Source organism: Dioszegia hungarica, assembly GCF_025882075.1.
Source record: "Dioszegia hungarica strain PDD-24b-2 chromosome Unknown MKK02contig_18, whole genome shotgun sequence".
Classification (NCBI taxonomy): Eukaryota; Fungi; Basidiomycota; class Tremellomycetes; order Tremellales; family Bulleribasidiaceae; genus Dioszegia; species Dioszegia hungarica.
The window spans coordinates 13,482-39,924 of record NW_026515775.1 but is presented as its reverse complement, the minus strand read 5'-3'; the positions used below and the strand labels follow the sequence as shown (position 1 = coordinate 39,924).

General features: G+C 56.6%; 11 protein-coding genes and 1 non-coding gene across 12 annotated transcripts; 8 read left to right on the top strand and 4 right to left on the bottom strand.

Annotated features, from left to right (window-relative positions):
- Positions 1–56: 56 nt before the first annotated feature.
- Positions 57–4,307, bottom strand: MKK02DRAFT_39068 (uncharacterized protein; the record flags this gene model as incomplete). Its single annotated transcript, XM_053090421.1, has 4 exons — positions 57–2,004; positions 2,069–3,911; positions 3,964–4,073; positions 4,165–4,307. 4 exons carry the CDS (start codon positions 4,305–4,307, stop codon positions 57–59), a joined length of 4,044 nt encoding a protein of 1,347 aa, XP_052943152.1.
- A 524-nt stretch (positions 4,308–4,831) lies between these two features.
- On the top strand, positions 4,832–6,513 carry MKK02DRAFT_34844 (putative coenzyme A transporter; the record flags this gene model as incomplete). The annotated part of the gene is made up of 6 exons (XM_053089026.1): positions 4,832–5,054; positions 5,119–5,159; positions 5,208–5,286; positions 5,448–5,593; positions 5,659–6,320; positions 6,465–6,513. The coding sequence occupies 6 exons, from the start codon at positions 4,832–4,834 to the stop codon at positions 6,511–6,513; spliced, it is 1,200 nt and encodes a 399-aa protein (XP_052943151.1).
- Positions 6,514–6,821: 308 nt separating this feature from the next.
- On the top strand, positions 6,822–8,368 carry MKK02DRAFT_29003 (uncharacterized protein; the record flags this gene model as incomplete). The annotated part of the gene is made up of 9 exons (XM_053087685.1): positions 6,822–7,001; positions 7,039–7,075; positions 7,126–7,214; positions 7,439–7,471; positions 7,522–7,617; positions 7,757–7,912; positions 7,966–8,005; positions 8,067–8,248; positions 8,306–8,368. The coding sequence occupies 9 exons, from the start codon at positions 6,822–6,824 to the stop codon at positions 8,366–8,368; spliced, it is 876 nt and encodes a 291-aa protein (XP_052943150.1).
- A 303-nt stretch (positions 8,369–8,671) lies between these two features.
- Positions 8,672–10,728, top strand: MKK02DRAFT_29002 (uncharacterized protein; the record flags this gene model as incomplete). The annotated part of the gene is made up of 13 exons (XM_053087684.1): positions 8,672–8,704; positions 8,738–8,777; positions 8,836–8,924; positions 8,970–9,182; positions 9,228–9,406; positions 9,533–9,608; positions 9,663–9,702; positions 9,761–9,951; positions 10,090–10,270; positions 10,291–10,363; positions 10,476–10,569; positions 10,622–10,640; positions 10,673–10,728. The coding sequence occupies 13 exons, from the start codon at positions 8,672–8,674 to the stop codon at positions 10,726–10,728; spliced, it is 1,284 nt and encodes a 427-aa protein (XP_052943149.1).
- A 622-nt stretch (positions 10,729–11,350) lies between these two features.
- Positions 11,351–14,829, top strand: MKK02DRAFT_29001 (uncharacterized protein; the record flags this gene model as incomplete). Its single annotated transcript, XM_053087683.1, has 10 exons — positions 11,351–11,606; positions 11,662–11,762; positions 11,842–12,043; positions 12,092–12,241; positions 12,296–12,572; positions 12,623–12,743; positions 12,803–13,040; positions 13,091–13,501; positions 13,545–13,653; positions 13,713–14,829. The coding sequence occupies 10 exons, from the start codon at positions 11,351–11,353 to the stop codon at positions 14,827–14,829; spliced, it is 2,982 nt and encodes a 993-aa protein (XP_052943148.1).
- Positions 14,830–15,156: 327 nt separating this feature from the next.
- On the bottom strand, positions 15,157–15,244 carry MKK02DRAFT_t14. Its single transcript has one exon. It is a non-coding gene; the product is annotated as a tRNA-Cys (tRNA).
- Positions 15,245–15,443: 199 nt separating this feature from the next.
- Positions 15,444–16,388, bottom strand: MKK02DRAFT_39062 (class I glutamine amidotransferase-like protein; the record flags this gene model as incomplete). The annotated part of the gene is made up of 6 exons (XM_053090420.1): positions 15,444–15,495; positions 15,566–15,738; positions 15,791–15,879; positions 15,925–16,214; positions 16,269–16,277; positions 16,327–16,388. The coding sequence occupies 6 exons, from the start codon at positions 16,386–16,388 to the stop codon at positions 15,444–15,446; spliced, it is 675 nt and encodes a 224-aa protein (XP_052943147.1).
- A 479-nt stretch (positions 16,389–16,867) lies between these two features.
- Positions 16,868–17,432, top strand: MKK02DRAFT_28999 (uncharacterized protein; the record flags this gene model as incomplete). The annotated part of the gene is made up of 4 exons (XM_053087682.1): positions 16,868–16,935; positions 17,010–17,074; positions 17,112–17,162; positions 17,263–17,432. 4 exons carry the CDS (start codon positions 16,868–16,870, stop codon positions 17,430–17,432), a joined length of 354 nt encoding a protein of 117 aa, XP_052943146.1.
- A 2,125-nt stretch (positions 17,433–19,557) lies between these two features.
- MKK02DRAFT_28998 (beta-lactamase/transpeptidase-like protein) lies at positions 19,558–21,267 on the top strand (the record flags this gene model as incomplete). Its single annotated transcript, XM_053087681.1, has 5 exons — positions 19,558–19,767; positions 19,819–20,058; positions 20,101–20,460; positions 20,494–20,831; positions 20,865–21,267. 5 exons carry the CDS (start codon positions 19,558–19,560, stop codon positions 21,265–21,267), a joined length of 1,551 nt encoding a protein of 516 aa, XP_052943145.1.
- A 330-nt stretch (positions 21,268–21,597) lies between these two features.
- Positions 21,598–23,225, top strand: MKK02DRAFT_28997 (beta-lactamase/transpeptidase-like protein; the record flags this gene model as incomplete). The annotated part of the gene is made up of 5 exons (XM_053087680.1): positions 21,598–21,677; positions 21,731–21,977; positions 22,026–22,361; positions 22,426–22,763; positions 22,817–23,225. The coding sequence occupies 5 exons, from the start codon at positions 21,598–21,600 to the stop codon at positions 23,223–23,225; spliced, it is 1,410 nt and encodes a 469-aa protein (XP_052943144.1).
- Positions 23,226–23,687: 462 nt separating this feature from the next.
- MKK02DRAFT_18358 (cytochrome c oxidase assembly protein PET191-domain-containing protein) lies at positions 23,688–24,145 on the top strand (the record flags this gene model as incomplete). Its single annotated transcript, XM_053085932.1, has 3 exons — positions 23,688–23,752; positions 23,842–23,947; positions 24,029–24,145. 3 exons carry the CDS (start codon positions 23,688–23,690, stop codon positions 24,143–24,145), a joined length of 288 nt encoding a protein of 95 aa, XP_052943143.1.
- A 362-nt stretch (positions 24,146–24,507) lies between these two features.
- Positions 24,508–26,313, bottom strand: MKK02DRAFT_18360 (checkpoint protein Hus1/Mec3; the record flags this gene model as incomplete). The annotated part of the gene is made up of 11 exons (XM_053085933.1): positions 24,508–24,581; positions 24,628–24,669; positions 24,740–24,859; positions 24,914–24,998; positions 25,057–25,149; positions 25,206–25,313; positions 25,453–25,568; positions 25,754–25,862; positions 25,981–25,993; positions 26,068–26,182; positions 26,271–26,313. The coding sequence occupies 11 exons, from the start codon at positions 26,311–26,313 to the stop codon at positions 24,508–24,510; spliced, it is 918 nt and encodes a 305-aa protein (XP_052943142.1).
- Between the last annotated feature and the right edge of the window lie 130 nt (positions 26,314–26,443).

The window sequence follows — 26,443 nt, the reverse complement described above, 5'->3', positions numbered from 1 at the left end:
CAACCGAAAATCACCTATAGACATACAATAACCCCACCACAACGCCCCGATGATCCTCAACCCCTCGAAGCCCTAGGATACGTCAACGGCTCCGCCCCCTCATCAGCCTCGCCTCTCCTTGCCCCAACCCCTGTCTCGGAGCCCATATCCCGCATCGCCGAATCCCTAACCCCCTCTATAGTTCCACCCTCACCCGACATAGCCATCCCCTCATCGCGGTCCTCATCCCCACTCCGCAGCTCTCTTCCGTCTTCTTCGACGCGATATTGGGTCGAGGGACGATACGATCCGACCCCAAACTCGCCGCTCGAGAACCGCTTGCTGATTCTGTCTCCGGGAACGGGACCGGGATGGACGTATTTGACAGGCGAGAAGAGTGGTTCGACGCCTTCGTCATCATCGTCATCGTCTTCTCCCTCTTCGAGTCCCGGCGCCTCCGCGAGGGGATGAAGTTTGTTGAGTGGCGAGATGGGAGAAGAAGTATTGGCGGAGAACACGTCTGTGTGGCCGGATAAACCGCCGCCCGCACCTTTCAACACTTCGGCCGACACGAGACCGCTCGTTCCCCCTCCATCCTTAGACCTGGCAGGACCGCTAGAGATCAATCTTCCCCTCACCACACTCGGGGGAGGGGGCGTGCCCAGCCCCAGACCGAGCGTGCCCATACTCAAACTCCTCAACCCCTGCTCTTGTCCCTCTTCCATCGCGCCTTGTCCCGCTCCCAGACCCAGGCCCAGACCGTACAATGCCCCATTGGGCGATCTCGCCTGCTCGTCCGCCGTCCGAGACCCAGCGAGTTGCGCAGTGGCCGATCCCGCCCTGCTCGTCATCTTCCGAGAGCGAGGCGCGGGAGACAGAGCCGTGGGTGGTCCAGTGGAGGGTACGGCCGAGTACGACGAAGCCGGGATATGGAGGTGTAGACTGGGAAATGGTGGCGGGATGGGCCGACCTCGGTTGACGGAGGCGGTCCCGAATGGTCTCGGGGCGCTGGAGTGGGTAGGAGCGGTATCTGGTCGCGTGGAGCGGACGGTGCTAGCCGGTCGAGTTGGGGAGGGGAGCGGATGATCCAGCGCCGTAGGACTATCATCTTGCCTCGCTGGGGCCCGAGAGGGGTAGATAATGTGGTCAATATCGATAGACCCCTCGCTTCCGACATCAAAGTCAGAGCACGATTCCCGCCTCGGACCGCGCTCCCCGATATCTCGCGCTTCGCCGACAGCAGAGAAGGCGGACGGGCCGATCCGGTTCCGTTCCTCTGGAGGGATGATGTGCGCCACGCCCATCCCTAACGCAGCTGGGCCCCGCGATCCATCGCCACGTCCGACAGATCTTGAGGGCGAGTGGGAATCGCTCTGTGGATGTGGTTCCTCGCTTTGATGGATGGGTCGCGGCCGGGAGGGCGGTGTTTTATGCTGAGTCTGGGGAGGCTCGGACGATCCAGTCGACCCAGAATCCTTCCTCTCCTTTTCCTTCTCCTGCTCCATTCCAGACTTGATCACCGGTACCGCCCAGTCGTCCAGTTCCAAGAACGATAACGCCGTCATCCCCTCCCTCCTCTTCTCCTTCCTCTTCTTCCCCTCGCTCCCCGAGCTGGCAGCTTCGGGATGCTGCGCATGACTAGCGAGCCGGTCCGGACGGGGCTCGGTCCTTGGGACAAGCCTCTCGCGTTTCCTGACCTCCTCGAGGAGTCGCATTCCCTCTTCGGCGATCGGGTCTTCCGCCCAGGTATCCGCTGCTGGGCGGTCGGGATGGACCGGTGGTGGTAGACCCGCGGAAGAGAGCGCAGGAGGAGAGCGCTTGATCCGGAGCTTGGGGAACCTGGATGAGCCGCCGAGGATATGAAGCGAGTTTTTGCGTCCGGTATCGGTCGAGGTTGGGTGTGTGGATTCGGACGGAGTGGGCTGACCGTCCGAGCGATGAAGTCGGACAGGCGAGGGCGAGAGGGCGCGAGATGGGAGCGAAGGGATAGGAGGTAAGGGGAGGGTAGTCAGGTGCACTGGCGTCCTATGCGGGCTCGTACTAATGAGCTGTCAGCTATGCTCAATGTCCCCTTTACTCTGTGACTTACAGTGTGACATCCGTTCCCGTCTTACTGGCCATACTATCCCTGACCGCCCCCCTCGGCACCTGCGCCTTGACCTCGCCAAACCCATGATCCCCCGGTCCGCCTGGCGAGAGGAGCAACGGAACGTACACTCCGCCGGCGATATCGGTGAGCCCGCTTGCAAAGCTATGGGAGGAGGAGCGGCGGGTCGTGGACGGGCGCGAAGGGGCTCGGGGCGGGATAGGTGGGCGGGACGACTGCGCCGGTTGGGGATCGACGTGGAGGTCCAAAGCCGAGGCGGATGGGGTGGAGTAAAGATGTCGACTCGAGGAGATACTTCTCATCCTTGACGTGCCACGCCCCAGTCTGCCTTCTCTGTCCTTGTCACCGTCTCTGCCGCCCGCCGAGTAGACGATCGACGGAACGGGCGGTAATTCCGCCGTGTACGGTAGGGGATTGCTGGCTGTACCGCCTGAACTCCCATTCCGACCGAGTGTCCGCCGACTCCCGCTTCCAAAGGCCGCTACGGGGTTGTCGCTGATCGGTCTTTCCTTATCCTTGGTTTTCCCGCCTGATGAGGTCGGGCGGAGTTTACGCCAGCCGCGCATTGAAGCGCTCTGACTCGACTCTCGCTCCTTCTCCCGTCCTTTTGCCTCCTTCGCTTCCTTCGCTTCCCTGGCCTTCTGCTTCAATCGCTCCTGCTCCGCCTCACCTGCCCGGTCCCCACCCCGTGCCCTCTCCCGGTCGTCGCACTCACGCTCCTCCGCCTGGCGTAGCTCCCTCTCCCTGATCTCGGACGCCTTGACATATGGCGGACCCCTTCGAACTTGCTCCTCCCCTTGACTCCGAGACTGACCCAGAGCTGACCTCCCCTTCTTCTCCGTCCCTGATGTCGCCGTGGATCGAGGATGAGGTACCATCACATACCCTTCCATCCCCACATTGGTATCCCTCTTCGCCTCCTTCTTTGCCCGAGGTGCGGCCCGCGTCCGCTCATAGTCGTCCTCATCTCCCCTCTTATCTCCGTTCTCATAGGACGGCCGGTGCCTGAACCCAGGTATCTTGTTTTCCGCGAGGAGATGGTGCGACAGCTGCTCCAGTGCGGCGATAGCGCGCTCATCTGCCGAGGGAGAGCGAGGTGGCCGAGGCGGTATATGGGCTTGTCGCGGGGGAAAGTGGGTAGAAGAGTAAGAAGGGTAGGGCGCGGCCGGCGCAGTGATGGCCGAACGAGAGGTAGTGGTGGTGCTGATACTAGCCATAGATGGCCTGTGATTCGACCGCGTGTCGTACCCGAAGTGGCTCATATCGCCTTCTTCGATCCGGGGCGGCTTGACCCTCGAGAGGACTTTTGGCTTTTCGGGTGTCCGCGAGTACGCCGAGAGGGTCTCGACGCTCTCTGCGGGATTGTAGGTGTTATAGGCGTGTCCGTGCCCCGGTGCAGTAGGCGGAGGGGGCAGAATAGGAAGGACCATCGTGCCTCTCTTTTCCTTCTTTTCCTTCTCCTTCCTGATTTTGCCTTTCCCAGAAAATGACGCCCTCAGCCCGAACCCCATCCCTCCGACAGCGCCGGTACGCTCCCCAAATGGAGAGAATGACTCTTCCTTGTCGATTGGCCGGACCGGGTCCAGCGGATCGACATATCGAACCGACTCAACCCGCATGGTAGGTGAAGGCGCGGAGGGGATGGAGCGGTGTTGATGATACCGCGGATGCGCGGGGGAGAGGGGTAGGTCGAACGCGTCGGCGATAGTGGGAGGGAGGTCGAATGGGAGGAATGAGGATTTGACGGGGCGACGGTAGAATGAGGACCAGGGGGAAGTGGGTGAGGTAGATGAGGGAGACCACATGATGTTGGTGGTGAAGTCGCCTGTAGGTCAGCTAGTGGCCTGGCCCCTGCGTAGCTCCACATTCGGGCTTACGGTTCAGGGAGGTGAGAGTAGCCAGACGACGGTCAGGGACTGCCTTGTCGAAGCAATGCAGCTCGTAGCAGGATGTCCAAGGAGCGACGGCGAGGTGGCTGAAGGGGTATCTGAGAATTAGCTTGATTTTGCTCCGAATGCCCGAGGGAGGAGACCGTACCTGAGCCGATCTATACCGGGGTATCCGAGCGGGACAGGCACGGGCGACTAGCACTAGCGTGGGCGTCGACAAGCAAGAGAAAGTATGGTAGCCGCTTGACGATAAACGTGATTCGGGGTATTGAAGCCAGATCACGACAAGGGCGAGCGGATTGGAGTCTTGAAGCCGCGTCGACTGGTGACATCTTTCCAGCCAGCCCAGACAGTCGTGGCGTGGCTGTGTGGATGGAGTGAGTGGTTACCAATCAGTATGGTGGAGTCAGAGGGAAAGACAGTGTACTTTATACGAGGGAGGATGAAAGGACAGGGAAAGGACGAGAAAGTGTCTGTGCGCCCGTGTGGTAATTGCACCTTCCCTTTCTCGCCCGGCCGCCTCCCGAGCTTACCTTTCGGACCCGACATGCAAAGCTTATAAAGCATTTTTGATGTATAGCATGCAAGCAGCTGCTCCAGCTGTGTGTACTCCCCCATGACCTGTGAGCAGACAGAAAAGAAAGGAGAAGAGACAGTGTCAAACCCATACCCATGACATGGTCCGCCCGGCAACTACTTGACCGGGAGACCGGTTACGTCATTGCGTTTGGCTGGACCCGGCAGCTGCAGCCAAATTCTCGCGACCTTATTGATCGCTTACATCTCACTCTGACAACTCACGACGGTCAAAATCTCCGCCCAGACCAGCTCCAGGCCACACATTGGGATCAGCGGCATGTCGGCTAGCTCATCAAATTTGAGCTCGGATCGGAAGGGCAAATCTCGAGCCTTGCCCGTCGATTTCGAAACCCCCTCATCGACCTCGCCCGAGCTTCGCGAAGCACACGACTTGGCGTCTCACTATCCGCCCGCCAGGGAGAGTGAGAGATGGACGACGGCTACGATGTGGAGGGAAAGTAGGAGAAGGGCAAAGGCAGATAGACGGGGATGGGATCATGGTGAGTCACCGGCTCTAGGGGGTCGCGTGAGCTCAGTGTACGGGGAACAGAGGCTGATATGCAGTCTTGAGTAGTGGAGTAGCTGGAGGAGTTGCTGGATGTGTAGTGAGTCCTATTGCAAATTTATAAATGGAGCTGGGAGCTGATGGGCAGGCCAAAACAGCTATAGCTCCCTTGGATCGGATAAAGATCCTCTTTCAGACGTCTAATGCCGAGTTCAGGCAATTCGCAGGTGAGCCATCGCTACCTTGCATGTTGGTCAACGAGAGGAGCTCGAGGGATGATGCCGAGCCATGAGTAACGCGTAAAGCGGGTCTCACCGGAGGTGGACAAGGTGTTGGCCAGAGCGAGAGGTCGTAACGCCTCCCTTGAAGCGGGAAAGCTGATCAGCAGGTAACCCTCGAGGCCTCGTATCAGCCATGTCTCATATCTACCGTACAGCCGGTGTTCGCGGTCTCTTCCAGGGCCACTCAGCGACCTTACTGCGGATATTCCCATATGCAGGAATCAAATTTATGGCTTATGACTGGTTAGAATCGGTAGGTTTTCCTCGCACACCCATCTCTGTCATTGCCGTCGGTGCAGGACCAAAACTAACCATCAGATCCTCATCCCCACACCGGATCATCGAACGCCCCAGCGCTACTTCCTAGCCGGCGCTGCATCCGGCGTCACCTCCGTCTTCTTCACCTACCCCCTCGAGCTGCTTCGCGTCCGACTAGCATACCAGACGCAAGAAGGAGAACGGACAACGCTCAGGCAGGCGGTGAGGTTGATATATCGCGAAGCGGCTGTCGCGACGCCCTCAGCTACCTCTACTTCCACCGTCGCATCCACATCCGCAACTGCAGGAGCAGCAGCAGCAGCTACCGCCCCACCCTCCGCCGTCTCCCCCTTTATCCGCTCCCTCCCCTTCTACCCCTTCTACCGCGGCTTCTCCATAACTATCCTCGGCATGATCCCATACGCTGGCGTCTCTTTCCTCACATACGGCACCCTCAAGCGCTATCTCCCCATCTACCTCCCGAACTTTGCCGAGCGGAAAACGACGGCCGATCTGGCTTGCGGAGCGATAGCGGGGGCGGTGAGCCAGACGGCGTCGTATCCGTTCGAGGTGGTCAGGAGGCGGATGCAGGTGGGTGGGGCAAGAGGGGGAGGGGGAGTCAATTGGAGGCAGGCGGTCAGGGGGGTGTATACGGAACGAGGGGGACGGGGGTTCTGGGTGGGATTGAGTATTGGGTATTTGAAGGTGGTGCCTATGACTAGGTGAGTGCGCGAGCGGGTCGAGCCGAAGGATGCGGAGCGGAGAGAGGGGAGTGAGACAGAAGAGTTTAGAGAGGAAAATGGAGAGAGGGGAATGGAGAGGAGGGGCCATGTCCTGATATGCGAAGTCTGAGCTGACGACGACAGTATATCATTCGCTACTTGGCAGCTGATGAAGCGGGCCTTAGAAATATAGACTATACACCCTCCAGTCACTCACTGCTTGTCGAATTGCAGGATGCATCCCCGTTGTACCCTCGACCGTTGCTCGATAATTGGCCGACTCTATTTGATGTCTGACTCGCATACATGGGGGAAAGGGAGGATAGGGCGAAGGGGAAACGCTTCTGCTCGGTCTGGATTATTCTGACCGAGAAACCTGAGCTGAAGTTAAACATGTGCTGTTCTTTGAGGGTCCTCGGGGTAGATCATTCAGCCGTAGGTGCTCCTTCTGACTGTCGGGGTAGCCTGAGCTTGGTCTGAAGGGGGGGCAACAGACTGGACATGACTGGACTGCCAAGTCTGACGATTACGGCATCCGCTGTCACTCCACATTCCTTGCAAGTCCGCCCGGCCATCCTTTCGCTTTGCCAATCAATCCCACTGCCTTCTCAGCTGGTCTGCCTACATCCACCGAGAGCCATTCGCACCATGCGGTATAGTTCAGGAGGATACGACATCGAGGTATGTCTGAGTGTCACGCGACTGACGCTGATATCAGGCCTGGATAGAGCGGTTAGACGGCTCCGAGCGCTTTCGTACGTATGCTCACAGCTCAGATGATGGGGCTGATTAGCTAAGGCAGTAGCCGAACACAGAGAGACACACAAGCTGGCTGTAGAGAGCGGAAAAGCCGACGGGCTCAGAGAGGCCTTCTTGGAGTGTGAAGAGGGAGCTGTGAGTGGTTGTTCTGCCTGCTTTGGATTGAGCTATCAAGGCCCGTGCTAAGTCGTATCTTCTAGACCTTCCGAATCAAATTCCGCTGCGTACGTCCCGGGAGACCGCCGGTCGATCTCAGAGTCGGAGTACGAATCGATGGAAGGGAGCTGGCAGGATGTGCATTGAGGAACGGTCGCGTCGAATCATACGTTGACTGTATGTACATCAATGAGAACGGCCAGAAGCGTCAAGCAGACCTAGCTTTCACTTCCATGGTGAGTTCAGTCCAACGATATTGCAGGCGAGATCACAGCTCATCCTGTAGCCCAAGACGGACGAGGAAGATCAGGTCCAGATACGAGGCGCAGCTGTCGACCAGCTATGTAAGATCGAGATGTACATCCAACAAGGCATCTGTCATGTTAGTAGAAGAAGTCAGCCTACGATCACAGAGGCAAGTCTGGGCGCAATACATGAGAAACAAATCAAGTGAGCGAACGAGCGAGCATCAATGATCTGCGGACGTCGACTTGGAAGCGAGCCGCAGCTGATGAGCACAGATTGGGCTCATCGGTGACGGATGTCATTCGTCCCGTCACTGGGTTCAAACTCACGACGTAGAGCCGTCAATTCGAGAGAGATACCCCGGAGGTCTTACGTCCACTTCAAACCCGTGCGCAGCCTACCAGGCCGATGTCTGCCGCTTCCAATGGCGTGTACATCCATCCCTTCTATGGACTTTGGAAAATCAGCTGACAACTCCTCACAGTACCACACACGCGCAAAGCTTGCTATCATGGGTATTATAGGTCAGCATCATCATGACATTGGTCGTACGACACAGGAGGTCAGCAGGCTGATGGGTAACAGAAGAAGAAGAAGCACTTCCCGCGTCTCCAGCACAGGCTCCCGGAGCCTCCCCATCCAACGGCACGGCTGCGAAGAGGGAGCGCTCTTCCGACGAAGAGGACGACAAGATTGAGGTGGTCAAGCGGGTCAAGACGGAGAAGACAGGTCTGGGGTCACGCAGCGCTCCAATACCGGTATCGGAAGTGAGTTCCCGCTTCAAGGAGTTTGAGACCTCTGGAAGACATGTACTGAGAGTACAGCTCGACCCGCCCAAGCGAGGGATACGAGCCAGGGCGGGCGTTATCGACTTGACGGGCGAGTGAGGAAGGACAGGCTCGGGGTCGGAGACGAGATCAAGAGATATTACCCGTCGGGACGGACAAGGCTTCGGAGTAAAACTGGACTGTATATACTAGAGAGCTGTCGATATGCAGAACATGTAAGACGCGAGGGGCCGTTCGCGTGTATCATAGCGTAGCGCAAGCTGCACGTGACCGCCGACCGCTGATTCTCGCTCGGTTCGAGGCCCAGCGCCCAACTCCACATTCCTCATGTGCATGTCAGATCCGACGCGTCGGGCTGGCTTATACGCAGCATTAGGTTGACCATATACTCTACGAAGCACCATGATCTACTCGGGAGAAGGCTACAGAGTCGAGGTGAGCCTTATCAGCCGCTACGACTGAAGACAGGCCTGGATAGAGCGCAATGACAATTCGGGCGTGCGTTTCCGTACGTGATCCCTTGATCGTGACCGTATGGCAGCTGGAGCAAGGTGGCTCATCAGTAGCCGAATATCGCGAGACGGATGTAGAAGACGAGGAAAGTGGTCTAGCTGGCGCGCAGCATCAGTGCTATCTGGCATGCGAGGAAGGAGCGGTAAGTCTCGGCGCTGGGGAACTGCAGGACTTGCTGAGATCGCAGAGCTTCAGTATCAAATTCTCAATCGTTGGGCCAGAGAGACCCTCGACGGACGCTGTCAACGTCGACATCAACATCGATGGACGAAACATCAGCTCCCTCACGATTAGTGATATCGAGGGCGAGGGGGAGATCAACGACGAGGGAGAAGTGTCTACAATGTTTGTGGATGAGGACGGAGAGATGCTCGAAGCAGACTTGACATTTGCACCGATGGTAGTCATAACCTGAGCTCCGACTGATCATCGGCTGACCACTCAGCCCAAAACCGACGACCAAGATCTGGTAGAAATCAGAGGGCCGACGGTGGACGCGCTGGGCAAGATCCAGATCGAGCTGTGGTGGGGGACACAGGTGACGATTATCGAAGGAGACGACCTCTATGAGCCTCCTGGAACGTCAGAAGCCTCGCTGGGAGCCGTCCACGAGAAGAAAATGGGGTGGGTCTGCCCGATCGCCCGTGTTCGGATCTTCAACGCTGACATGACAGGCTTGGCTCAGCGGTCCAGTACGAGTCTCTGACCGGTACTGGAGACATACGCTGAGAGCAGAGCGACCAATCTCAGGCCATATGAGCCTGAAAGTACCTCCATATTCACGCCAGCGGAAGAGAATGCCTTCATATGCCGGTTTATCTGGAAAGTACGTCGATGACTTGCCGGACCTCATACATTTCACTGCAGGCTGACCGCCTAGTATCATACCCCCGCAGAACTCGGCTTCCTCGGAGTTATAGGTGAGTCTCTGTGCGGTTTGCCTCAATGCCGTGTAAATGCGGCTCAGCTCAAACGCAGGGGAAGACGAGCTCCCACCCCTGCAACAACCGATTGCGCCGGGACCCAGCCAGGTTGCAAGAGGAAACATGCAGAATGTCAAGCGCGAGGCGCCAGCTGACGAAGGGGACTACGTGATCGGGCCCAGCAAGCGGGCGAACAAGGGTCCTGATTACTTGGACACGCGGGAAATGCCTATCACAATATCCGAGGTCAGTTCTGTGCGTCGACCTCCTTAATCATACATAGCTGACGCACAGATCAACTCACCAAAGCGGAGAAGACAGGGAAAGGCTGGCATCATTGACCTCACGAAGGATTGACGGGGGCGGGATGAGCGACTGGTATAGCCTCATGGTGCTACACCGATGAAAGGTAGTACATTTGGAGGGGGCTTCCTACACTCTAGCAGTACCTCTACTCATCTCCTCAAAAGTTCCCTGCAACGCCCAACGAAGCTGAATTTCCCATTTGTCGCTCCGGAGCTTGTGCTGACAGTGGACGAGAAAGAGCTCCGGGGACTTATTGATGGTCGAGAGCTTTGAGCGGAGGATATGGAGCGGGCGAATTCTGTTATACGGTCCTAGCTGATCAGCTTCTGTTTGATGCGGTGAGGCGATTCTGGTGAGTTACTGACGTTAAATGAGGCCTTGTCGAGGTTCTGATACCCGTTTGTGCTGCGTTCTGAGCCGCGGCGCTGAAGTGAAGGGAGTGGGATGAACCTGCTGCACTCGAGTTCAGCGCTGTTACCGGTAGGTCGGGATGATGAATCGTCTAACGTACGTGCTGGGCATTGTCACTGGGGTTGGAGGTCGCTCAGGCGGTGTGAGGTGGGTCGTGCTCAACAAACTGGATCAAAGCTGGGAAAAGTCTGATACGCAGAGGGGTCTTGGCAGGGAATGTAAGTAATTGACCGGTGGAGATGATATACAGCGTATGATGCTGCCGGGGAGGCGGGACGACTAGTCTGGATCAGAAGGCTCAGGTGAGGAGCTGGACGAGGCGGGTCAGATCCAGAAAGGACAGCCCGGCTATCTACCCCATCTCCCTCGACAGCTCATGCTCTCCTGGCCTTCATTGACCGCGCCGGTGGGGTAGGCGACATTAGGTCTCTCTGGTCTTCCGCGGAGGTGGCGAAATTGTACTGGCCCATCAGGTCACAGGCCTCATGCCTCATCGCCCTCCGCCTCAAGGATCAAGGCAAATGTGAAACTTGACGCACGGACCTGCGAATTTGTCAACAAAACTTAAGCTTGCTCGCGCAAGCTGTGGCCAAAGCTCCATCTCTTCGCACTGACTCTCTTGCCCCATCGTACAGACCCTAGCATACAGACGCCCACGTATCATATACAGCTCTGCCTTATTACTACAGCTCCTCTTAAGGAGCTCCTTCACCCCAAAAAGAAGAGCGATGCCTCGCTACATACAGCCTCGACGCGCTATCTTCACAGCATCAGCCTCGACCCGCTCGACCTATTTGAGCCGGAGCTCGCTCTCAGGCCGTTCAAATACCGTACTGCGGTCCTCACATACGGCACCATAGGCATCACAATCCTAGTGTATACCGGCCCAAGCTTGTCGCTCAGGACTTTGACGTGAAGAGCCGAAGGAATGTCGTTCCCCGCCAGCGTCCCAACATTGCGGTCCATCAAGAACAAGGGCGGCCGGCCCAGAAAGATCGCTGCAGGCGAAGAAGCCGCCGATGCTGCTGGGAATGCGCAAGCTACCGAGTCATATGGAGGAGCGAGCGGCAAAGATGGTTTGAGGGAGCTGGGCGGGGTTGAGCTGGAGTTCGGAGCGGAAGGGGGAGCGCGGGTCGAGCGGAGAGGGAAAGGCTGGAGTTGGGGGTACGTATCGGAGCATCAAGGTATGCTGGGTTTCTAGTGGTTCCAAAGGCTGATCGTCCAAAGCTGACCCAGTAGATGATATCGAGTTTGGTCTAGGCAAGCCGGCAATGCTCGTTCCGCCAACTCGGCTACTGCCTGCGGCTCCATTGACGGCCCGACCGAGTACAGCCCAATCGGTAGGTCAAACCTGTCTCCTCATTCCCTCCGCAGCCCCAAGCGCGAGTTATACGAATATGGAGCTGCGCTTATCTATAGCTCGAGTACGCCCGTCAGATCTGCGACAAGTACGAGCACCTGGGACTGGAAGACCTTATCACCGAGGAGCTGGAAATGGCGCACAAGCAGGGAGCGTACGATCCCTTCCTCGGCAGGCAGATGGTATCGCAACGGAACCCGTTCCCGAAGCTGGCGCGGAATGTGGTATTGTATACAGGCGGAGAGCTAGGGAACGAGCTATGTAAGTCAAACGGTCCACGCGTACAGATACGATTTGCTGACGCGACAGATATGGCGACCGTCTTAGGCGACACGGACAAGCATGTCAAAAATGCCAGACTCAACCGATTCATACCCTCATCGACTCCCGTCGAGCGATATTCAACTCGAATTCTACAGATCGCGTCATCCCCCCTGGTCTCGCTGTACCGGGACGACCGTGAGTCGAGTCTCCTCCTGCTGACCCGTGCCTCGATCGAAAGTGACAGTCTAGTACACGCCACCTGCCTACTGGTCCGCCAACATTCGTCCTTGATGGCATACCGCCTGACCCCGAACCCCTCGTACAGCCCTGCCAACCCCTCCTCCTCGTCAATGGCGCTAGTCAAAATGGGCGAAATACGGCCGAAGGAGGTGGGCGGGCGAAGGGTGGTGGACGCTGTGCTGGATCCGGAGGTATGGGGATGCGCGGCGGTGGTGGATGAGTCTGGCGGGGTATGGATGTGGGGATGGAAGAGGGGTTCAACGGCGGGCACGGGGACGATGGAGCTGTGAGTGGAAACTTCTAGAGAAATCTTATCGGGATGGGGCTAATAGGCAGGACTATGATCCGACAGGCAGTGACAACGGAGAAGAACAACTTCTTTCGGATAGCGTATGGACCGCAGGCAGGGTCTCTGCTTGTCATGTCCGCCTCCGAGGCATATACGGTCGATGTTGAGGTAAGCTGGACATCCCTTGTCGCTCCGCAGAGACTGTGCGGAACTTGACTGATGGTCAGGATCCCGATCAGCCCCAACGCAAGATCGTGACCTTGCCCCCAGATCGCCTATTCACTGCAATCGACACTACTGCCTCCGGCCGGCAATGCACCTACACCTGCCTCGCTACTACTCGCCAGATCCTCTGGATTGACGAGGATCGGCCCGAAAGCAATCCTGTAATGAGCTGGAAACATGAGCTCTCGGAGGGAGAACTGCGGGATATTCAGATCACCCACTTGACGCGGGACGATAGTGGTGAGTCGTTCAGTCCATACTCAAGCGACTACATTAGCTGATACCTGCAGACTGCTATGTCTTGACGTCCCGCTCCTGTCCGGCCATTCTCGTCTTTCACGTATCTAACCACGGCGCCCTCCGATTCCTGCATCCTCCACATACTCTTTCGCTACCGATTGACGCGAGGCGGAAACCGCTCGCAGACGTGATCTTTGTCGACCGGAATGTCGAGAAGACCGATCTGGGCGAGACATCACCTCTTCTCATCGCGCTGGCAACGGACGGGTCTATCTGGAGTGCGGAGATCGCGGCTGGTACCGCAGAGGAGGGGGAAGGGGAAACCGGGCGATTCCGGGCGGTGTGGGATGCGGAGCTTCAAGCGGAAGCGGACAAGGCGAGTCATGAACTCGCGGCGGTGAAAGTCAATGAGAAGGGCGAAACGAGCTATACGATCTTTGACGCTCGGTGGGCTTGGCTTGGTGAGTCTGAGCTCCATTGCCGAGGACTAAGCTGATCATGTAGCGATCAACAAAGATACCACGCCCGAGGAGGATGACCCAATCTTCAACGCGGATGAGTTTGGGCGATATCTCCGCGAGATCGACGCGCCATTTGACCACTTTGTCACTGCGTAAGCTGCTCTGTACCTCTGTTGAAGGTGAAGCTTGGACGTATAGCTGATAACTCCAGCGCTGAGCTTGCTCGTGATTCCGTGCTGGCCGAAGGCGAGCCTAAGCGATCTCATCTCCTCCGACCCCTCCCCCTTCTCCTGCTGGTTGAGACAGAAACGGTCAATCTTTCATCCCTCGACTACACTCGGGACCTACACATCGTTCACACTCACACTATCCCCTCCTCAGCAGTCGACACACACCTCAGCAACACCGATGGCGGTCCCATGACTTCCCTTTCGGCCATACTCGAGACGCTGCGGACTGCCTATCCTGAGCGAGCGGACACGCAAGCCGCCAAAAGTCGACATCGGAAGGCCGTCGAGGCGCTCGCTGTGGATCTGGCTCTGTCCACGGCGGTACTATCCTCCGAGGCTGTAGCTATCTTGGCGGAGGAAGAAGCGCAAGCAGAGAGGAATGCGGATGACGAGATGCTCGCCCGGGCAGCTGGGCTGTCTCTGAGCGAGGCGGGGCCGCCTGCGGTCACTTTCAGCGTACTCAAGCCCCGTCTTCCGGCCGAAGACGTTGAAGACGAGGCGGATGGAGAGGCGGTACCCCATCCCCTTCTCGGCTCGATCCAGCAGCCGACTGCCCGGTCCCTTCTCGCCGAATGGACAATCTCCCCTCCATCCTCATATACCTGGCGACCGTGGCTATCACCTCCCGAGGGGGATGCCGGCACGCATCCTCCGGCCCACCTCACCATTGTCGCGCCTACGGCTCAACGGCCAATCCGGCCCCTACCCTCTCCCCGCTCATCGCGCCCCGGCTCCCCCAATGCCAATCTCGCCGCGGCGCCCAAATCCTTCTCTCAGCCCGCCGCTCCTCGCAGAGATGCGCCTCCCATCATTGCGCAATCTCAGCCGGCGTTACAAGGCTGGAATCAGCCCCGAAGGAAGCCGGGAAGTGTGTCGGCTTTTGCCAATTCCGGCTTTGGGCCGAGAGGATCGTCACCTCTAGCGGAGGAGCGTGGCCGAGGTCGGGACAGTATCGGAGGGGAGCAAGGGGGAGGGGAGGGGAGTCAGGGTCTGGGGCTGAGCCAGAGTCTGGTGGCGACACAAGTCGAGAGAGGACCGTTTGGGGGGAGAGGAGGGGAGAAGAAGAAGAAGGTCAAAAAGCGGGTGGGCGGCTTCTAGGGTGCGACTCATGGGAGGCATCTCGAATGGTCTGAGTATACCTCAAGGACTACATATCTCTTGTACTATCATTGAGTTGTATGAGCTTGTAAATAGATAGAAGCGAATCTGTAATCGTAGCAAGATCACGGTCTTTGATGATGACCGCTGTGACACATCGCACACCCTTGATCTTCCTGCTAGGTCATCCAAAATGCGCGACTATGAGCATGGGTCGCAGCACCTTTATGCTACATGCGCGGCTCCTCTGCGCCCGACCATGCATGCAGGGGACATGGAGGTGAAGGTGGTAGATGTAAGAGCGCGCATGCAAAAAGCAAAAGAAGTAGTGGGATCCGTGGATCGAACACGGGACCCGCGGATGTGATGCTACTTTCGTTGCAATCCGCTACAACTACCACTGTGCTAATCCCACTGAAAGGTCTCGGCTGGTTGGCACTAATATAAACATCAAATGATCTGCCGTGCCCTCCCCGTCGTTGATCTTGCCCTTGCCAATGATCTTCCGTCATGCACAGCTTGTTGGTTTGGGCGCCCTGCTCGAGACCTCGGCGTAAAGGTGTCAGGTGTGTGTGATCCACTCGCTTATGTCAATACATCCTGTCGCTAGCCCTTTATATCAGACCGCATTTCTTGGCGAACGGATCATCTCCCTCGGACGCCGAGCTACAGTGTTCAGCTTGAAGGCCCATGAAATACCCGTTCTTAGAACCTTGAGAGGGCTCGCCCAACTCACGTGTACTCTGCCCAGTCTCTGGCCTTCTCCCCTGCCTCTTTCCCACAGAGCTCATCGACAAACCCACACGCCATGTCGATACCCGCGCTGACGCCCGAGGAGGTCCAGAACTTGCCCGAGTGGACAAAGCGAGCTTCCGGGATCCACTCGACGGTGTGCTCGGCAGTTGCTTTCTGTGCAATCAGCTCAAGGAGGAGGCAGAGCTGGAGGGAAGAAGCGGCTCACCTTGCATTCAAGGAAGGCGGCCTTGTTCGTCGTTGCTCTTTGCCCGTTGAGCGCGCCGGTATCAGCGAGTAGCCAGGATCCCGTGCACACTGTAATCTCAGCACGGAGACCTTGAGTACATCAGACAGACTTACCGGTCAAGGTGTACTCCGCGCTCCCTGCTCCCCACTTGATGAATGCCTTCAGCGCCTGGCTCGCGTTCCATGGCCGAGCGCCCACGCCTCCTGGCAAGAGCATGATGTCCATCTTGGCCCGACCCTCCCGAACATCCGCGTACGTCTTGCCAGGCCTGATGTTGAGGTTGCCGGTGCAAGTGACGTCGTCGAGTGTCTCGCCAAGGTTGGTGATCTCGAAGGCATAGGGGGTCTCGATCGAGTTCCTCTCAATTGAGGACGGTGAAAGGGCAGACAGTATGGATGAGGGGCTGTATGTTATTCAGCTCCGACAGCTCATGTCTGCCTCGGCGGATCGCGCTCACCCAATGAAGCTGATGTCATCAGCCCGCTTCTCTTCCTCCAAATCGCCGCGAAGCTCACTCAAGCGGTAAGGCGCCATTGAAGAGCACGACCCCGACCTGCAGAACTTTTGGAGCTGACATATCGCTTGGCTTTCCTTCTTGGTGGCCAGATGGAGTCAGGTGAAGTCAGTACTGTGCGTCAGGTCACCTAGACAGTGCGTCAGGTCACCTAGACAGAGATTCTCAAGATCCCAGCATCATCCCTTCTGCTCCCACCCAAACACGCCTCCACCTCTGTTCCGGCTCCGAACATCCGAGTCGGCCCGGATTACCGTGGCCTGGGCGTCCCAGCTCAAATTTGGATTTCGTCATCACCACATTTCAGATTGCACCGTCAGATCATCGGGCTCTCCCTCTTTGATCATCATCGTGCATCATGCGAGCTCTTACCTGTCTATCACCTTCCAGCGTTCCCCATTCATGCTTGCATGATATAGGAGTGGCTCTCTTGCCCGAGCTTGAGACGAGCAGCACTCTGACCTTACCAGTGGTCGCGTGAGACCCCTCAACATTCCGCCTGACCTGCCTACATAGCTCGACTCGAGGACAAGGACCGCCGAATGCCCAGGGAGGGCTCTCCCACTTCCAGAGCCACAGTGAGCCTTTGCGCCCTGGAACAGACATCTCTGTGAGTATCACTGTATGTGACCCTTTTCGACTTTCCTCTGAGCTCAGGATGATGGGCGAATCTGACGATTGCAGCCGAATGTACATGCCATCATTGATGACGTCTGCCTGTACATCGACTACAGCTAGCTCACAGCCTCGTGTGTGCTATCGAGTGAGTAGAAGTGCTTATCGCAGAGCCTCATGGAAATGGAGCTGTCGCTGCGGCAGCCAAGACTGCGCGCCAGAGTGATGTGATGATCATCACTCAACGCCACTTAGTGCTGTGCGGGGCCGTGCGGATCTGGGTGTCAGAAGGGACCAGGGGCGGAGTAGGGGATGATCGAAGGGGAGGAAGCGTATGAAGGAGGTGGCGCCCCTTGCGTCGAGGGCTGGACCAGCTGGCGGGGTCTAGTCCGAGCCTGGTACGGGTTGGGGACGGGACTGAAGGTGTGGGCTAGTCTGGGGATGGGGACAGCCAGGATACGGTCAGCGGCTGTCAGCGGGCTCAGTGAATAGGACACGTCTAGGAGATGCAAAGGCTATGATATCTGGACTTACTCGGTACGATGTCATAGACTCATGACAATACGAGAAGGACGAGAGTACGATATATATCTGACTAGTCCAACTCCCCCTTCTTCCCCGCCTGCTTTCTTTACGCCGCTGGGACCGATTCATGATCATGAAGGCGGTGCGTGAGTATTAGTGAGGACTTGTGTAGGACCGGCTAGTACGCGAGACGAGAGGGCATATAACATCGGGCTTGGCGGAGAGCGGGGAAGGTATTGCGTGGGCCCGTAGTTACAGGAACTTCAGTCGAGCGGTGGGTAGTGCCGCGCGAGATACGAGGTAATGAGCGCGGTTAGGAGGTATGAGGAGCAGCAAAGGAGCATGGCAGTGCCAAGAAATGCCGTCCCAGCCGGTCCGGGCAGGAACACGACACCTACACAGGCCAGAGGTGGCAAGGTGCCTTGGCGGAGGCCGATGTGAGGACACAGTCGCCGTGAGCTCCGGTAGCGCTAGCGTCAATATGCATGAGGTATGATGATGACAAGGGTTGCGTGAGCGCGCTGTCTGTTACTAGTTGACCACATACATCGCCTCACACCATGCGAAACTCCTTGTGCACTCCAAGACCAGCCTCCTGTCTCAAGCTCTATCTTTTCTGCTTCTTGCCTCCCCACTCTTGCGTCCGCCCACGTCTTCAGAGCTTCAACCCTCATGCTCACTCAAAGCAATTACAGTGTCTCCTCTACTCCCCAAAGTTTTTCCTTTCCTCTTCCCTCCGACCCCTCTCTCCCTATCCGCAATTAAGCCACTCCTTATGCCCAGCTGGAAGCCCATCATCATGCGGCGCCATTCACACTCGCTCGCACCCTGACCCGGCCTGACCCCTTGTTCCGTCTCAGCTGCTCCTCCTTGAGTCCTTGCCATGTCACTTGCCCAATCCGAGCAGATAACGTTCTCTGCCCCTCCGTCCCCCACCTGAGCCCTCATATCCCCATGCGCTTCCATATATACGCCGCTTGATAGCCAGCCGTTGGACTGTCGTTGGGCGAGGCTGTTCCGTGGGCTTTGTAGGCCGAATATTCGCTACAAACGGGGTTGCGATTCGAGGGTAAGTATGCCGTGTCGTAGGATGAGTCAAGGTAAGGTTTTAGCAGTGCGGCGCGCAGGACTTCTGGGATGGGTGTAGTATAGTCGAGCAGAATGGATGGGTTGAGGACGGGGGCTGAGCCAGGCCGCTAGGCATATCAGCAGGAGTATGATCAGAGTGAGGCGAGCAGGAGGGAGATTAAGGCAAGGACCCAGATGCCCTCGGTCGACCCGCCCATTCTGATAACTGCAACCCTTACAAGCAGTAGTCGACGGTATCCCTCCCGAGCTCAGACTCGTCTACGGCCTAGCGATCAGGGCGGAAAGGATATCATTCTCCTCCGGCCTCACCCGCCTTACACGGCGACCAACATGCACGACTAAACGATAGCCAGGAAACAATCAGCAGTCAAGCTACTCACATGCCTATCCGAGTCTTTGCTCCCCAGGCCCAGCTGCAAGAGACAAAGGTAAGAAAGGTCGTAGGCCTGCACCGGTCCGATCGGCAGACAGCAGAGATGATCCCTGTCTGTTCCATTCGGTCATTGCCTTTTAAGCGATCTCGATTAGATGCATTGTTGTGAAGGTAGGCTGAGTAAGCGTGCAATCGGCAGAGTGTGAGATCGATAAGATGAGGTGTGAAGAGAGGAGTACAGAAGCTTCATGGATGGAATGACAGATCTGCCTCGCGATGATGCGTTACCTGTCGATAACGCTATGTATTCGGATTTAGGCGTGGGACGCCCAGGCCACGGTACTACGGATATCAGCTTCACCTTCGACCTTGTTGTGCTCAGCGGTATCGCATCAGGTCGCATCACAGCTGAACTTCGGTATAGACGTACCAACGGCCAGGAAAATGTTGACTAGCATGTTTCTCAAGAGGGCCGAAGGAGAGACACGAAGCCTGCTTCGACATGTCCGATCCAATCGGACAAAGGTATCCTTTGGTCTTCGTTGCTGAGAACGAGCCCTCCGCAACTCTCCTTTGCTGACTGACCCTCTCACTGTCCCTCATCAGTCTCGCTGGGCTCTCATCGTCACCATGGCACCTCTCACCACCAATGCCAAGGTCCCAGCTCTCGATGAGCTACTCGATGGCACACTCGACCAGATCATCCGAGACTTTGCCAAAGACGGGGGCATCCCAGGCGTGTCCCTGACTATCCATTGTCACGCTTCAGCCGAAGGACCTGGGGAGACTGTCTTTCGATCGTATGGGATCGCTCACGGCGACGAGACAATCACTCCCAAGGTGAGCGCAAGTACAGAGCATCGTCTTGCCTGATTACCAGCTGACTACCAGACCCAGTTCCCGCTCTGCTCCATATCAAAGACCTTCGTATCCCTCGCTCTCCTTCGTCTCCTTCATGAGCACGGATACAATGAGGACACGCTCGTTCGAAACATCCTTCCAGAGTTCCGGCTCTCCAACGAGACCGATGACAAAGCGAGGGTGACCTGGGCGCACGTGCTCAGTCACACTACCGGTCTCGAGACAGACAGTGGCTTCTGGGCTGAGATCACTGCTCGAGGAGTCTCTCTTGTGAGTGTAGCTAGTGTGCCTATAGGCAAAGCTAAATGGCAGTACGACTACCTCGCTGCAGCTCCCTGTGCAAACCCTCCCGGCGTGAAGTTCTGCTATTCCAACATTCTTTACGATCTATGCGTCCCGGCGATTGAAGCTCTCGCGGGTAGCTCTGTCGACGATTATCTCGAGCTCATTTTCTTCAAGCCGCTCGACATGTGGTCCACAAGCTTCAAGGCGGAGGGAGCTGGGGATGCGGCGGAAGGGCATATCCGAGGCGATGTGGGCTCGGGCGAGCCGAAAGGGAAGGCTCCCGCTCCAGGCGTTGTCGCTTTTGGCGCGAAAGCCGGCTTTGAGGCTGTTAAAAGCCCCATCGCGTGGAAGGGGTCGGTCGGGCTTGTAAGCTGCGGCGAAGACATGGTGAGTTTGACAATCAGATGTAGCTTATAATAGGCCAAATGGCTCGCATACCTACCCACCGACCCTTATTATTCGCTCGCGTCAAAGCCTCGCACTCCTTCATACGATCCAGTCCGACCCGGCAACTCCATACTGGATATTGGAGAACAGTATGGCCTCGGTCTTTTCGCTGGGACCTTTCACGGAGTCCCCTATACCGAACACTGGGCGGGAATAGCGGGCTTTTCGGGCCTGCTTACCACACTCCCATCGCTCGGGCTCTCGGTGGCGAGCATGAGCAACAGCTGGGAGGCAAGGGAGATGGGCAACCTCATCGTGGGGGTCATTGTCAGCCGCGTCCTCGGATTGGATGTTGGGCCCGTCATCAGGGCGTGAGTAAACAGAGCGGGCCAAGCTGATTGCAGAATGACTGAGGAGAGAATTGCGCGTATCACCAAAGACTCAGCAGACTTCGAGGCCGTCGTCGGTGTCGAGCCGAGCTCATCGTCACACATCCTCGGCACCTACTTCGGTCCCGGTATCGGCAGGCTCACATTCATGGACGCCGATAACGTCAAGGTTCGACCTCGATGCGCGGACCTACCCTGGCTCTGCTGGATGTACGGAGATATCCGGCCGATCGTCGCGTATCTTGGCGAGGGACAGTACGCTGCCTGTCTGGAGTTCAAGGAATGGGGAGGAGATGGAAGCCCAGCTGGGGCCGTCAAGTACGGGTTTCCGTTCCGCTTCGAAAAGGTGGGAAATGGCGACAAGCTCGAAGTGTCGCAGGTCTACCTGGGGCCGCCTTTCGTGCTGCACCGCGAGTAGCCTTCCAAAGCTCTGATCATGCATCAACCCCTGACTAGTCTTATTGTCCTCGCTTCCCTCATCTCCTTTGGGGGATTCGACTAAGGAGAGTCTTTCGCCAGGGGTATGGACTCCTTTATCAACGGAACTGCTGACTCGTACTCTGATTACCCTCCGTTTCGCTCCGCTCTGTAGTCAAACGCAACAGATATATGATGCCTTCTGACGAGACTGACACCGACATCGCCGTGCCCGCTCTCACCGAGCTATTAGACAAGAGCCTGGACGGTATTATACAAGAATATACCAAAGCGGCTGAAATCCCGGGTGTATCTCTTACAGTGCATCGACATGCCTCCAACGGCGGGTCCGGCGAGACAGCTTTTAGGTCGTATGGTACAGCATATGGCAGCGATCCAGTCACGCCCAGGGTGAGCTGCTTTCCGTTGCTCTGAGTACGTATGAGGGCTAGCGCTGACAGAAGCTCCCAGACTCGGTTCCCACTGTGCTCCATGACTAAGCATATCATGGCACTCGCGCTTATACGCCTGCTATACGACCACGGCCTCAACGAGAACACCCCAATTCGTCAGATTCTACCTCGATTCAGGCTCACAAACGAGGCAGATGGCACGACGACCGTTACTTTTGCTCATTTATTGAGCCATACTACCGGTATCGACGCAGACAGCGGTATGTGGAGTGAGATAGAGGCGAGGAAGGTTGACCTCGTGAGTCTCAAACATCGAGACCAGCAGCGGACCACAGCTGACCGATAGTACGACTACCTTGCCGGGGTCGAATGCCCGAATTCTCCTGGAGCGCGATGGAGATACGCCAACATCATGTATGACCTGTGCGTCCCGGCTATCGAGGCACTCGCCGAAGAGACTGTCGAGGCCTACTTGGGTCGAATCTTCTTTGGGCCCCTCGGTATGACAGCCACTAGCTTCAGGGGTGAAGGAGGCGAGGATGCCGCGGAGGGACACGTGAGGGGAGATGGGGCTGAAAGCGGGGGCGATCTGGCGCCGAAGCCACTGGTGATACATTACGGGGCCGACTTTGGCCTGCGATCCCTCGAAAACCCAATCGCATGGAAAGGATCAGCTGGATTGGTGAGCTGCGCTGAGGATATGGTATGCTTCACCATTTGGGTAGATGGAACTCGGCTGAGAACAGGCAAAATGGCTGGCGTACCTGCCTACAGACCCCTTCTACTCTCTCATCGCCAAGCCTCAGATCAGCGCTGGCGATCCAGATCGACCAGGCAACTCTATCATCGACAAGCCCGAGGAGTATGGGATGGGACTTTTCAGTGGGTCTTGTCGCGGAGCCGCCTATGTTGAGCATTACGCTTCGATACCCGGTTTCACTGGATCCATGATCTACTTCCCTTCCCTCGGTATTTCATTGGTCAATATGTGCAATAGCAAAGAAGGGCGAGAGATGGGTTATCTGATCATAGGGACTTTGATCAGTAGGATCATGGGTGAGGACCTGGAGCCGGTCATCAAGTCGTAAGCGCTGCATTCCGGAATTAGATTGCGGAGATGCCAAGCTGATCTCCAAGGAGAATGAAACGGGAGAGAGACCTCCGCATCATGAGAGAGATCTCTGGGTTCAATTCCATCGAAGGGAGTCCACCTAGCCCCGCCTGCAATATCGTCGGATCCTACTTTGGAAGAGGTATCGGCAAGCTCACGTTCGCCACCGGCGACAATGTCAAGATTCGACCTCGCTGCGTCGACCTACCATGGCTCTGCTGGCTCTATGGGGACATCCGCCCTCTTGTTACTTATCTCGAAGATGGGAAGTACGCCGGCTGTCTCGAGTATAGCGCATGGTCGAGGGAAGGCGAGGAGGCTGGACCGGCCAAGTACGGCTACCCGTTCCGGCTGGAGAAGGTGACGGGAAGCGATTCGCTTCACGTTTCCCAGATCTATGAGGGCGGGCCATTCCTGCTATCTCCCACCTCATAGATCAGCACGAAAAATGTACCTGTGATAGTGTCTTGGCTGTATCCCTCGTCACAATCTGAGCGTGACATCTGGTTGAATTTAAATTGCCACCCTCTTTACATTGCCGAGATCAAGCTAGATCAAGGGGGAATTTGCAAAACGTCCGCAAGTCTGCGGGAGAGATCAGGTGTCTATCAACTCGTGGGATGATTAGCTGGCCGCGCCAGGCCCTCTTGGGGATGCGAGGAGGATGGCTAGCCTACCGCATCAAACGGCGGTCCGCAGCGAGCCCCTGCGCCACATTCCTCGTTGGCCATGCCGGCATCGGGATTTCTAGTGATTTCAAAGATCCAGGTCATTGATCAATTGCTCATTACCCTGCTCTATAGCTATCGAGTAATCAAGACACATCGACACTCGTCCATACCTTGAATATTGAGCTATAATCACAAAGACACCTTCAGCCGCGTAAAAGAACCAGAAATGACCGGCGCAGCGTGTCAATCAATACGGGACGATCTCGTCGCCTGTCTCCTCAGGACTGACTGGTATGTCTCCTGCGCTCTGCTTTTCTGCTGGGATAGCCTGTCGTGGATGATACCTGGCGGATCTCCAAGTGCGGATGCTGACCTCGCAGTGTCCTTCGATCAGGGAAGACGCCGCAAGAATGCCTCAAATCGCCTGATCTCCCCATACAATGCCAGCACCTGATCACCGCTTTCGCAGACTGCAAGAAGGGCATGGTGAGTCTCGAGTCCTCCTACTATGTGCTGCTTCAAATGAGACTTCTGATCCGCAATGAGGAGAGACGGCTGATAGCCCAGCTCGACCCCAAACGCCGATTTAGGGGGAACCACCTTTCACATCGTGAAGCCGGGAACGATGGATTCGGAGCGGGACAGGGTGTCGTGGATATTGATCCGGAGGACAAGAAGAGATGATACTGGACTTGTGGCTCAGGGAGGTTGGTGTGTCGTGACATAGGGGGCGAGCTAGCGGAGCAGAATCGGCGGCCAGGCGAACTTGAAGGGCGCGGGGTCGTGAGGCGAGGCGAGAGAAGCCGCTCAATGCGCGGGCCAGGCGGTGCGACAAAAGTGCCTGAGCGACCTCTGAGAAGAGCCGGGACATATTGCATATGAAGGTATCGTTGTACAACTATATAATCACAGATTGAACCCTCATGCAGATCATCACTCTTCGTTGCGCCTTCTCTTAGCCCGCTCCTCTTCACATCCCGCCGTGTTCATCTGCCCACCTACTCTACTGCCATGCGGGACCGTCAAGCCCCCACTCTCCCCTGCGCTCAGTCATCATCGTCTCCGAATGTCTTGGCCGGTATGAAGAACGTCAACACCCCTCCTGCTTCGCTTATCTCCCCTGTAGCATCAGCTTGAACTTTGCTTCAGTCCTAAAGCTGACTCACCGATATACACATAGGCGATCAGGCAGTGCTTCTCGCAGATACCTATCAAATCAGCTCGTGAACCCCTTCCCGACAGACATCCAGCCGAGACCTAAAGAGGAAGAAAGCTCACATGCGATAGCAACCCCTCCCACCAAATGACTCGTCAGGAACTTCTGCATGGCCCGGATAGGAACCACAGCCGAAAACATCTTGTCGGCGGGTACGGGCTCTTCCTCTTCTTCTGAATCTGCTTGGGTCAGCTTCAAGTACTACTATCGCAGGAGTGACACAGATCGTAGCTGACTGTTTTGGGTGGGAATGTGGAGTTTGTCCCATGTGGTTGTCAGGTCGACATTCTTGGATCGGACTGTAAGCTCCATCTTGCCTTCCTGGTATGTCAACTCAGCTCTGTTGACAACGCTCCAGACCACAGGAGCTCCAGCTTACATGATTCGCTGAGAGCTTGACATCGTCCGCCATTGTTCCCAGGCGAGAGACAAGATTCCTCAAATCCGTCAGATTAGGGAGCACGAGATGGATCTGTCTGTCAGCTGTCTGTGCTCAGTGTATCCCATCGACCGACCTAGCTAACTGACGTCTGGAGGTGGGCAAAGCGGCTCGTTCAGCTCCCCTTGCCGCTTTGGCGAGAGTACATGGACGTTGATCTCGTGTGTGATCTGCATTGGCTTGCCGGATAGCTGACTCTAGGGAGTGTCAGCTGTGAGCTAGCTGGATCCCCAGCGCAGTACAGCTGATGGATGGACTCATGATTATGCCCTACACCATCGCCAATCCTTTCCGACGATGAGGTGTGAAAGGCAGCGAACAGGATCGCAGACTTACCCTGCCACGAATATCAAACGCCCATATTGCCTGATTACCCCGCTTGTTGAGCTTGAGGCTGACTTCGCCATCTTGGAGGCTGGTAGCGTTACGAGAGTCAGTGATACCGTCGTTGACTGTACCATCAGCTTTGACAAGTCTAGGAAGCAAGACGGGCGATCTGATAGCTCTCTGCGATAATGGCCCGGAGAGAAGAAGGTGATCAGGGGGAGGAGGTGTAGGTATAGGAGAAGAGAAGCAACCGGGCTGGGAGCGCACCGATGTGGGATAGGGTGAGAATCGGAGATAGAGGATGACTCACTTGAGCTATCCGCGCTCTTAAGGACCTTCAACAGCGCATCCAGGTGCAGCTCGAGCCAGATCTCATTCTTATTGTTTGACTCAACCCGGAAATTGCTGAACAGCGTTTCCTGCTGATCAGTATAGGCTCTTCCACTCGTCCAGCAGATACACCGGTGGGAAGTCTGGAAGATGGGTTGGGAATGCGGTGTTGGTCGATGGGAGAAGAAAGAAGGGAGGCAGACTGACAACCTTGACTTGCCTGCTTGGTCAGCTAAGCCCAGGTCAAAACACGGTCATCCAGCTGATATCAAAGACTGTGAGACATCCACTCACGACCACACCTGCACCCCATCCTTGTTCTCATTCCCAGGGACGATGAAGTGCACTTTGTCTTCGCTCAAGCGGATCACGCAGAGTCGAGCTAGCGCAGCGAGAGAGCGTATGATGCCTGGATATGTCAGCTACTGAAGCATACGCTTGTAATGAGACAGACGAGCCATCGGCAGCTGAGTGTAGAGGGGCAAGGAGGAACATACGGTGCAGGAGGGGGATGTTGATTATGTGAGTCCGGAACCGCATGATGGCTGCTCCTTCATCGGGTAGGCTTGACCCTTGAAGCTATACGTGGCGGCCTTACTTTATCTTATCGGTAGGGGTCTACGCTTAGGTAAATACGGAGTGATTTGATGGTGGAGTGAGGTGAAGTATG